Genomic DNA, 12,709 nt, shown 5'->3' with positions numbered 1-12,709 from the left:
TGGGAAAGCAGGTTCTGTCTGGGTAATTAGACGTCAAGCTCTATTGCCTGTGTGGTGTTTGATGGGCTGAGGTCAACAGAGGTTACTGCAGATCATACATGATGTCATACATGTGTATGTCTGTGTCTGCAGATAATACAGAATGTCATACCTGTGTGTCTCCACAGATCATACTGTCACGCCCTGGTCGAAATATATTATGTTTATTCTTCATTTATTCGGTCAGGCCAGGGTGTGACATGGGTTATTGTGGTGTGATTTTGTCTTGGGGTTTTGTGGGATGTCTAGCGTAGTCTATGGCTGCCTGAGGCGGTTCTCAATCAGAATCAGGTGATTATCGTTGTCTCTGATTGGGAACCATATTTAGGCAGCCATATTCTTTGAGTGTTTCGTGGGTGATTGTTCCTGTCTCTGTGTTTAGTTTCACCAGACAGGCTGTATAGTTTTTTCACGTTTCCGTCTGTTGCTTTTGTTCATGTTCAGTTATTTCACGTCTAGTCTACTTTCATTCAATAAACATGAGTAACCATCACGCTGCATTTTGGTCCGCTCCTCCTTCAACAGAAGAAAGTCGTTACACATACAAAATTATGTTATACCCAGGGCTGGATTACCGAACGTGCATGCAGTGCTTTTGGGGGGGGGCCCCAGATGGCATATGAAAAAATTATCTCAGCCTCATGGCAAAATGCGAGCAAAAGCATGATAAAACGGTATGTGTGTAACTGTGTGTGTACACATTCAGTTGTTTATGTTTGCGTGTGTGCATATCTTTTTGATTAGTCTGTGAAGGCTCCCTCTGACAACCAGAGATATCACTGCTTGAGGTGGAGAGTGGTGAAGGTAGAGACAGAGATAGAAAGACCTAGAAACCAGGAGAAGCAGGGAGGGAGGGGGATAAAAGTGCCAGAGAGAGAGAGAGAGAGAGACAGGGTAGAGTGGAGCAGCCTGCCTCCCTAACTCTGCCAGCACCGACAGGCAGTGTTGCTGACTCTACTGGGGTCTGATCCAGACGGGTCTCTTCTTCCTCTGTCAGTTTCTTCTTCCTCCTTCCGCACAAAACATGGGATCTGTGAGCCCCAAGCCAGGGGTCTGAGCAGAGGGCTTCTCCAGCCGAGCCTGACATGAGGGGACGGAGATGCGCTCAGCCGGGCTGCCAACAGTGGGCTTCATGGAGCTCCAGCTGAAGGGGGGTGGTCCCCTGGTGGTCCCGGCGAATACCATCTACAGCACCGTCCAGCAGCAGGACTACTCTGCAGGCGTATGGCTCCGCAGGAAAGAGAAAAAACTGGAGCATGTAAGCTTTCAGATGTTTGTCTGATAAGTTACTGTACTTGTGAAATCTACAGAACAGCATTGTGGGTCTATCGTTATTTGTAAGTTGGTGTTGGTGTTAGGTATTTTTTATCTGGTTGTTTCTATAGTTGAGTGTTTTGGGTTAGCAATTCCCGTGCTTCTTTGTTGTATGTATTCACTGGCTGCTGCATGATCTTATCTGCTTTAGTCGCGACTGCACTGTCTGACATAAATTATACAGTTTGACTTTATTGCTGCAGACAGCTATTGCATTATTAATTGCTCTCCTTTAGAGTGTAGAAGTTGGGTTCAGACTGCACTGTATGTTACACTGTCCTTCTCTCAGCACAAGCTGCAGGTTAATGTTACATCTAGACTTGGTTTCTTCTATCGAAATCGCTCCTCTTTCACCACAGCTGCCAAACTAACCCTGATTCAGATGACCATCCTACTCATGCTTGATTATGGAGACGTAATTTATAGAACGGCAGGTAGGGGTGCTCTTGAGCAGCTAGATGTACTTTACCGTTCTGCCATCAGATTTGCCACCAATGCTCCTTATAGGAAACATCACTGCACTCTATACTCCTCTGTAAACGGGTCATCTCTGTATACCCATCGCAAGACCCACTGGTTGATGCTTATTTATAAAACCCTCTTAGGCCTCACTCCCCCCTATCTGAGATATCTACTGCAGCCCTCATCTTCCATATACAACACTCGTTCTGCCAGTCACATTCTGTTCAAGATCCCCAAAGCACACACATCCCTGGGCCGCGACTGGAACGAGCTGCAACGAACACTCAAAATGGTTTAATCTCAATTACTTAATTCAAAGACTCAATCATGGACACTCTTGCTGACAGTTGTGGCTGCTTTGCATGATGTATTCTTGTCTCTACCTTGCCCTTTGTGCTGTTGACTGTGCCCAGTAACATTTGTACCCTGTTTTGTGCTGCTACCATGTTGTGTTGTTGCCATGTTGTGTTGCTACCATGTGTTGTCATGTTGTATTGCTACCATGCTGTGTTGTCATGTGTTGCTGCCATGCTATGTTGTTGTCTTAGGTCTCTCTTTATGTAGTGTTGTGTTGTCTCTCTTGTCGTGATGGGTGTTTTGTCCTATATTTTTATTTAATGTATTTCTATTTTTAATTCCAGCCCCCAACCTCACAGGAGGCCTTTTGCCTTTTGGTAGGCCGTCATTGTAAATAAGAATTTGTTCTTAAATGACTTGCCTAGTTAAATAAAGGTTAAAAAAAACATTAAAATATTAAATACATGTGTTAATTCTCCCAGTGCTCAGTTGATGCTGTTAGCCTGAGCCTGATATAGAGGAGTGCTGGCATTGTTTAACGATTTGCTCCTCGTAGCCGTACTCTGAATCACAACTGATTTATCCATATGCTGTTTTAAGTGATGCTTCAATGTGCTCTTCTCATTGAAGGAAGTTAATATGAGTCAGACTTAGAGTAAAGCTTTGTTTTTTGGCTTTCTTCCAGTCAGTATCTTAAAAGTGGAGTAAAAGGCTTAAATTCATATTCATCAAGGCATCTATTCATATTCTATCAAGGCATCTACAAAAATGCAAATGTACATTTGGACACAGTCCAGTGGATTGTTCATCTAGTGCAGGGGTGCACAATTAGAATTCAAAGAGGTCCAGTGACTAACATTTTCTCCCCCCAAATGTCCAAACCATTAAAATGTCTAACGTACATATGTAGTTCATGTATATATATAGCTAATAAACAAAGTACTACATTTCAATAACATTTCAACAATATTTATTGCACATTTTCAATGCAAACACATTAAACATGAGGTAAAATAAATATGCAGACTAATCATAAATAAAAGTAGGCCTATCACAAATGTTCTCATTTCAAGAAAAACAAGGCCGCATCTTCACAAAAAAATAACAAAAGTGCCTGTTTCTGAAAAAAGTGCTATGATTTTTGAAGAAATAAGAAACCACAGGTTTAATATTTACATTTGCTACTCTTTCCCACTTCACTTCTCCATCTCTCTTCTTTAGTGAGAGAAATGGGCTGTTGCTTGCCCTGCCAGTAAGTCAGTGCCATTCTCATGCACATATGTAGGTGCTCATTGGTGAGTCTAGAACGGTACTTATTTTTAATGATGTTTATAGTGGAGAAAGAAGATTCACAGCTGTATGTGGAGCCAAACATGCTCAAGGTGTGCAGTGCTACTTTGGTTAGAAAGCCAGAAAGTGTCATGATCAGTTAGTTGAAAGTGCTCTCTTAGTGCAACATTTGCTTGCAGATCAATCAGTTCCATCTGTAGAGATCCAGCATGTGCCCACTTGAAGGTGTCATCAAATCACAAGCTGAATTGTTCTTACCCTATAGTTTCACATTGAGATCATTAAGGTGTGATGTATACCAAAAAAGCAACAATATCCATTTTGCAATTGTCTTGCAAAAAAAGTGAAAACTGGGTTGCCTTCAGACTCTTGAGCTGTTCTAAGAAAACTGTTATTACCTTTCGAATGGACCAAAAGCCTTCCAACACCCTGCCTTTACTGAGCCATCTTATGTTGTTGTGCACCAATAGGTCATTTGCATTTGCATCAACTTATTTCATCAATACTCTCAGCAGGCGATGTTGATGAGATGAAGATGCCCTGAGGAAGTTGATGAGTTTCATCATTGTATTCATCACTTCTGACAGATTGGCGCACAGGACAGACTGATGAGTGATGCAGTGGTAAGCTGTGAGATCAGGGTTGTCCTCTTTCAGCCATGACACAGCTCCTCTCTCTCTCTCTTCCTATCATGACAGGGAACCCATCTAAGGTGATAGACACCACTTATTGTAGATCTATCCCCCTCTTTCTCAGCATCTCCTTTAGGGCCATGTCTATGCCCTTTTCTCTTGTAGGTGTCTCGAGTGGTGTTACACCTAACAAGTCTTCACAGAATTTCTTCTTCTCTGTGTGGTAAAATCCAACATACACCAGAGAAGCTGGGCATGATCATTCACATCAGTAGATTCATCAACAACTAATGCTATGCATTGTGCACTCCAAATAGCTTCATCAAGCTGTGTTAATATGCATTGTTAACATTCACTTTGATTGGCTGAGTTTCTTGAAGTTATTTAAATAATGCACGTGATTGGACAACACACAGTAGTATGGGGCGCTGTCTGGGACCTTCCCAGCGCAGTATGTGTACATTGAAAAAAAGGGTTGCTTCATCAGTATTTAATTTAACAATTATTTATGAGAAATGTGTCGAGGTCCAGAGAGAACCTTCACTCGGTCCTTACCAGGACTGAGGTCCCGCCAATTGTGCACCTCTGATCTAGTGGCTAGACTGCAGCCAGCGTTTTGAACTGGAAATGTTGCGTTGACTATTTGATGTTTCAATGGGAGATGGCATTGTCTGAGTGATGTGGTAACACTTTACATTAAGTGGCCCCTATTACTATGTAAATAACACAGTAATACTATGTTAACATTGTAGTTACATAGGTTTTAATATGTAATCACATGGTAATAGGGTTGTTTTGCAGAATGAGTTAGTACACAATTGGAACAAGGGATGTGTAATTACAGTCCCTTGCTGAACTTTATACCACATGTAACTACACTGAACAGAAATAGAAACAAAACATGTAAATTGTTGGTCCCATGTTTCATGAGCTGAAATAAAAGATCCCAGAAATGTTCATTATGCACAAAAATCTTATTTCTCTCAAATTTTGCCCACAAATGTGTTTACATCCTTGTTAGTGAACATTTCTCATTTGCCAATATAATCCATCCACCTGACAGGTGTGGCATATCAAGAAGCTGATTAAACAGCATGATCGTTACACAGGTGCACTTTGTACTGGGGACAATAAAAGGCCACTCTAAAATGTGCAGTTTTGTCACACAACACAATGCCACAGAGCATGCAGTTGGCATGCTGACTGCAGGAATGTCTACCAGAGCTGTCGCAACGGAATTAAATGTTAATTTCGCTAACATAAGCCAACTCCAAGGTCGTTTTAGAGAATTTGGCAGTACGTTTAACCGGCATCACAACCACAGACCACGTGTATGGCGTTGTGTGGGCGAGCGGTTTTCTGATGTCAACGTTGTGAACTGAGTGCCCCATGGTGGTGGTGCGGTTATGGTATGGGCAGGCATAAACTAAGGACAACGAACACAATTGCATTATTTATTATCGATGGCAATTTGAATGCACAGAGATAACGTGATGTGATCCTGAGGCCCATTGTCGTTCCATTCATCCGCTGCCATCACCTCATGTTTCAGCATGATAATGCAGAGCTCCATGTCGCAAGAATCTGTGCATAATTCCAAGAAGCTGAGAATGTCCCAGTTCTTTCATGGCCTGCATACTCACCAGACATGTCACCCATTGAGCCTGTTTGGGATGCTCTGGATCGACATGTACGACAGCGTGTTCCAGTTTCCGCCAATATCCAGCAACTTCATACAGCCATTGAAGAGGAGTGGGACAACATTCCACAAGCCACAATCAACAGCGTGATCAACTATATACGAAGGAGATGTGTCATGCTGCATGAGGCAAATGGTGGTCACACCAGATACTAACTGATTTTCTGATCCCCTCCCCTACCTTTTTTTCCAAAGGTATCTGTGACCAACAGATGCATATCTGTATTCCCAGTCATGTGAAATCCATAGATTAGGGCCTAATTTATTTATTTCAATTGACTGATTTCCTTATATGAACTGAAAATCTTTGAAATTGTTGCATGTTACTTTTATATTTTAGTTCAGTGTGCTTATGTTATTACACATTTTCTTGTTCCACTATGTAACCGTTTTATAATTCCATGTTTGAAAGTCACCTGTGAATTACCATGTTAATAACTCAAACCATAATCTGATCTTGTTACATGTAGCAACAAGGTGTCACTACCATTGAATCCACATGTAATACCAGGGTTGATAAATAGACTAGGACCTGGTAACAACAATTGTAACAAGGCACATCCTGTCATTAACTACTGGTAATTTTCTATTTGTTTATTTCCATGTTATGACCTGGTTCAAAGGTGATACCAAATAAAGTATAATCTAAGAACAATGTAGTTGCATAGGATATACTTGTAATTATCATGTACCTAACCAGGAGCAAGTAACTTAATGTAAAGTGAACCCAGTAGGGTATAACCTTTATAATTATGATGTAACAACCTTTGCAGATAATATTCTAACCAGGGGAAATGAGACCGGAGAGCATTTTTCAGTTTTACTTTTCTTTAATGGATTTGACATAGACTCACAATCAAATTAAATTCCCTATTTCAGGTTCAAAGCAATAACTATTTTCGTTAGTAAAAACACAATTTCCCCATCATTCACTAATGTAGCTAGATAGATGGCTAGCTAGGCACTGGTAGCCTAATGTCAGCACCTTTTCCACATTTTAATAAATGTTACTAAATCACAAAACTCATGAAACATTTAGTGTCAATGTTATTTCACTATTTGAGACCTACATACCTTTTTTTGCACATTACAAACCTTTAAAAGCATGACAAATTAAGAGACTGAAATATCATATGGCTTCCATTTTGGCTGCAGAGGAGAGTGTGAGAGGTATGGATCAGTGATGTAATGGTAAAAAAGAATAGGTGGGTAAACTCTGATCGCCTCTCGTGATGAAAAAAGTTAAACTCCCTATACTTTCAATGCGTTTTCCCGCAAAAGCTACACTATTGGGCAAAACAAAGTGTGTTTACTTGCGTTTACCCTCCGCTACACCACAACTAGTAGTAATGTGCAGTTTGCAAACGATTCATTAATTTTGAACAAGCCTTTTTACTGACATGAGAATCATGATTCGTTTTTCTGAGTGGCTTGTTGATTTGTCATTTGTTTGTCATTTGTTTAACCTGTTGGCTGAGCAAATAATTCTACAGCAGAATTAATTCTCACTCCTCCGATGACTCTGGTGTCTAGCCAAAAGATTCCGACCCTACTGTTACGCTTGTTTACACTGAGCTGCACTGGGGTCGGAATGGATTCATGTTTAGATTAAGACACCGCAGAGCCGGCGCAAGATATGGGTCGGAAAACATTCTCAATGTGGGGATGGGGTGTGCCACTGTACATCAAGAATATTAAAATACGGCTAGTTTTTCAGGAAAACTGCCCTTTTCATTCTCATGCTAGCTAGCAGTAGCCACCACCGCCATTGTGGAATGGCACTTCGTGTTGAACAACAAAGGAGTGGATTGGCTGCACTTCAACAAGAAGTGCCATTCCATAATGGCTGCTGTGGTTACTGCTAGCTAGCTAGATGATGAAAATGGTAGCTTTACAGAAAAACAAATAGTCCTTCAGTCTTCCCGGTGTAACAGCTGGGATGGGATAATTCGGAGTACAAAGCAATTTCTTATACCTGGATTGAGATAAATTTGGTTAGAGCCTGTAAGGAAGCATTTCACTGTAACCTGTTGTATTCGGCGCACGTGACAAATAAACTTTGATTTGATTGGTTTTCCGCACCAATAACTTGCTTCGGTGCCAATAACGCCAATCAACGCGCCAATACCCGTCTCCCGTGGTGTCTTAATCTAACAATGATGGCATTCTTATTTTTTTTATTTTCTTCTTTTGAATGTGGAAACATCCACATTTCCATCTATTTACTAATAGTTAACAAAAAGGTTAACTGTTTTAAAAGTTTATGTAAATGATTATGTATAAGTGAGAGTTCACCAGGAAGTGATGTCACACTGACCTCTCACACTCTCCTCTGCAGCAAAAATGGAGGTCACGTGCTATTTTTATCCAGAATCCTTGGGACGTCCCTACCACCATTGAAGTTGACATTTTAAAAGGTAAGGGCAGGGGTTAGGGCATGGACGTCCCAAGGATCCTGGATACCATTTCCATCTCTTAATTTTTCCTGTTTAGGCCTATAAAGGTTTGTAATGTGCAAAAGTGCGATCTAAGTCTCAAAATTGTGAAATGTTTCATACGTTTTATGACTATTTTGTCATGTTTATTGATTTGTTAAATGTGTTGACATTGTGCCAGTGCTTAGCTAGCTAGCTTTACCACCACCCTGTTAGTAGGTTTTACTAACTATAATAGTTATGGCTTTGAGTCTGAAATGGGGAATTGAATTTGATCGGTGCCTTTGTCAAATCTCTTAAAGAAATTTCTCCTGGTTAACCTATTAGCCTAAGATTGTTACGTTGTAATTAAAATGTCACTTCACTTTACATTAAGTTACTTGCTCCTGGGTAAGTACGTTGTGAGTGCATGTATATCACATGTAACAACATTGTAATTATAGTTGGTTGTTAAATATTGCTACATTGAAAGTGCAATGTAACTTAAAAGGTTTAAACCTAATGTTCTCCTGTCTCCTAATTTCTCCGGTTTAGATGATAATTACAAGTATATACATTGTTCTTACATTACACTTGATTCGGTATAGCTTTTGAGCCAGGTCATAAACTAATTGAAAATGACTGGTAGTTAATGAAAGGATGTGCATTGCTACAATTGTTATTACCAGGTCCTAGCCTATTTATCAACCCTGGTATTCCAGTACATTCCATGGTAGTGGCACCTTGTAATTAACAAGGTCATATTTTAGTTTGAGTTATTAACATGGTAATTCACGGGTGGCTTTCAAATGTGTAATTACAAAAATGAGTTACATAGTGGAACAAGAGAATGTGTAACAGCATCAGTAGTTACACATGTGGAATAACCTTCAGCAAGTGAATGTGTAATTACGCATTCCTTGTTTAAATTGCGTAATAACTGATTTCGCAACAACCACTATTACCATGTAGTATGTAGTAAAATCTATGTAACTACTGTTAAGTTATTACTGTGTTAGATACATAGTTATAGGGGCAACTTACGTTACCAGTGATGCTTCAGCAACCCAGCTTTCTCTGCTCTGTCTGCATATCCAAAGAGGAGGAGAGGAAAGTCTGCAGCTGCAACCTCTTCAAACGTGCCTAACTCCACTCCTGGCTGCTCATCCTGTCACACCATGCAGTTAGCCAGCTCTTACACACCCCCCCCCCCACCCCCACCCCGCCCCCAGAAAGGAAGCTATTTCCTTCCTGAGTTTCACTATGTGAAATTTGTTGCAGCAATTTATTAAGTCTTAAAAAAGTCTGCAACTTCATTGAATTCGGAACAGGGCAATATGTGCACATTTTTTATTTCAACTTTATTTAACCAGGTAGGCTAGTTGAGAACAAGTTCCCCTTTACAACTGCGACCTGGCCAAGATAAAGCAAAGCAGTTTGACACATACAACAACACAGAGTTACCCATGGAATAAACTAACATAGTCAATAAGACAGTAGAAAAAAAAGGAAGTATATATACAGTGTGACTGTATGAATGACTGTATGAATGACTGTATGAAAACAAAACAAGACTTGCGATAATGTATTCTGTACCTTGCTTTCGTGAAACTTGAGTCTTGAAGAGAATAAAGTAATCAACACCATTCCACCATGAACAGTCACCCACCTTAAATCAACTGTGAATAGGGCATAATCTTTGTTTTGCTCTGAGAACTCAAACTCATAAACCGCGAGCGCAGAGAGGCCGAGGGAAATTGTTTGGAAGAGTCGTGCTGCGCCATGAAGCAGTAGAGGTATTATGCTTGCTGTTAAAAGCAGTGAAGATTGTAAATGGCATGGTGTTGAAGGTTTATACAAATATCCACTGTTGAAAACTAAATGTTACATTTACATTTACATTTAAGTCATTTAGCAGACGCTCTTATCCAGAGCGACTTACAAATTGGAGAGCGACTTACAAATTGTTAGTCTAAAAGAAATGTGAGATAATGTCTAGATGCTTTTTATAGAGGAGATCAACTTTATAACTTCCCTGTCTGGGCTGATGAGATAGTGGATTGCGCAGTCAAATGGAACAGAGTAAATAGTCATTTTAACGTCATAGATTTAGCCGGTGGTAACTTGTGAAATTGACACCGGGTAGAATGCGTTTTTGACCAATCAGCATTCCGGATTAGACCCACCCGTTGTAAATTGTGAGGTGTGATATGATAGGTTCAGCAGGGGTTCCCCACACAACTGATAAGGAAATGTAATTTAATAAATTATTAGAATATTACACTCCTGAAACCATAAATCTGAAACCCTGTGATGTGTATGAAATTGATTTCAATCATTAGACTATCATAATACATGTGTGTAACGACACAACAGTGGTAGGCTTGATTACCAACAACGACGAGACGGCCTACAGGGAGGAGGTGAGGGCCCTCGGAGTGTGGTGTCAGGAAAATAACCTCACACTCAACGTCAACAAAACTAAGGAGATGATTGTGGACTTCAGGAAACAGCAGAGGGAACACCCCCCCTATCCACATCGATGGAACAGTAGTGGAGAGAGTAGCAAGTTTTAAGTTCCTCGGCATACACATCACAGACAAACTGAATTGGTCCACTCACAGACAGCATCGTGAAGAAGGCGCAGCAGCTCCTCTTCAACCTCAGGAGGCTGAAAAAATTTGGCTTGTCACCAAAAGCACTCACAAACTTCTACAGACGCACAATCGAGAGCATCCTGGCGGGCTGTATCACCGCCTGGTACGGCAACTGCTCCGCCCTCAACCGTAAGGCTCTCCAGAGGGTAGTGAGGTCTGCACAACACATCACCGGGGGCAAACTACCTTTCCTCCAGGACACCTACACCACCCGATGTTACAGGAAGGCCATAAAGATCATCAAGGACATCAACCACCCGAGCCACTGCCTGTTCACCCCGCTATCATCCAGAAGGCGAGGTCAGTACAGGTGCATCAAAGCTGGGACCGAGAGACTGAAAAACAGCTTCTATCTCAAGGCCATCAGACTGTTAAACAGCCACCACTAACATTGAGTGGCTGCTGCCAACACACTGACACTGACTCAACTCCAGCCACTTTAATAATGGGAATTGATGGGAAATGATGTAAATATATCACTAGCCACTTTAAACAATGCATACGTATATACTGTACTCTATATCATCGACTGCATCCTTATGTAATACATGTATCACTAGCCACTTTAACTATGCCACTTTGTTTACATACTCATCTCATATGTATATACTGTACTCGATACCATCTACTGTATCTTGCCTGTGCTGCTCTGTACCATCACTCATTCATATATCCTTATGTACATATTCTTTATCCCCTTACACTGTGTATAAGACAGTAGTTTAGGAATTGTTAGTTAGATTACTTGTTGGTTATTACTGCATTGTCGGAACTAGAAGCACAAGCATTTCGCTACACTCACATTAACATCTGCTAACCATGTGTATGTGACAAATAAATTTGATTTGATTTAATTTGAATCATTAGATTATCATAATACATGTGTGTAAGTGTTAGTCAGTAGAATCATTCGATTATTATATTATAATACTGTGTGTGGTTTTAGTCAGTGGAATAATAATATATCCTGGAGTGTAGTTCTTAGTCAGAATCAACGTTTTGGGAACAATGTGTCTAGTATTTTGATAACAGACTGTCTGTCTGAGCCAGATTCGGGTCGACCTTGGCTGGGACACTGAGAACTTCCCAGTCCCAGGTCTCTCCCTATTTTAAGGGAGGGCAGGAAGACGCTATTCTCACGGACTCCCCTAATCTCTATTGGTGGGCAGATTTGATGGTTTGTGTGGAAGTATGTGTGTCACTATAAATTGAAGGTCTTTGTGCTATGCACGTCAGAACGTTCCGTGAATAAACATTTAACTTTGGTAGACTGGGCCTCTGTCTGTTTTCATTTCTATCAGTATCTTACAAATCCTGATATAACAGACTGAGAGTAATATAATTGAATTGGTTAATGAACAGGAGAACAGAATTCTCTTAACAACAACCCACGGGATACTGATAGAGAAGAGCATCGCCTTTCCTTCCAGTTGCTGCCACTGACTGGAACGAACTGCAAAAATCACTGAAGCTGGAGATTCCCATCTCCCTCACTAGCTTTAAGAACCATCTGTCAGAGCAGCTCACAGATCACTGCACCTGTTCATAGCCCATCTGTATACAGCCCATCTATCTACCTCATTCCTATACTGTATTTATTTATTTAGCTCCTTTTGCACCACAGTATCTCTACTTGCACATCCATCTTTTACACATCTATCATTCCAGTGTTTAATTGCTATATTGTAATTACTTCGCCACCATGGCCTATTTATTGCCTTAACTCCCTTATTTGACCTTATTTGCAATCACTGTATATAGACTTTGTTTTCTTTTTTTTCTACTGTATTATTGACTGTATGTTTTGTTTACTCCATGTGTAACTCTGTGTTGTTGTATGTGTCGAACTGCTATGCTTTATCTTGGCCAGGTCGCAGTTGCAAATGAGAAATTGTTCTCAACTAG

General features: G+C 40.6%; 1 protein-coding gene across 1 annotated transcript in view; it reads left to right on the top strand.

The window, feature by feature from the left end:
- Positions 1-933: 933 nt before the first annotated feature.
- The window catches only part of LOC135512262 (inactive phospholipase D5-like), a 99,958-nt gene continuing 88,182 nt past the window's right edge, over positions 934-12,709 (top strand). Inside the window, exon 1 of the mRNA XM_064934106.1 lies at positions 934-1,297. Coding sequence (XP_064790178.1) covers positions 1,139-1,297 — 159 coding nt within the window. The 5' untranslated portion in view covers positions 934-1,138. The remainder of the gene's footprint in view (positions 1,298-12,709) is intronic.

This window comes from Oncorhynchus masou, chromosome 24 (assembly GCF_036934945.1).
Source record: "Oncorhynchus masou masou isolate Uvic2021 chromosome 24, UVic_Omas_1.1, whole genome shotgun sequence".
NCBI classification, from domain to species: Eukaryota; Metazoa; Chordata; class Actinopteri; order Salmoniformes; family Salmonidae; genus Oncorhynchus; species Oncorhynchus masou.
The sequence above is the reverse complement of the archived record's forward strand: the minus strand, read 5'-3'. Positions and strand labels throughout refer to the sequence as shown.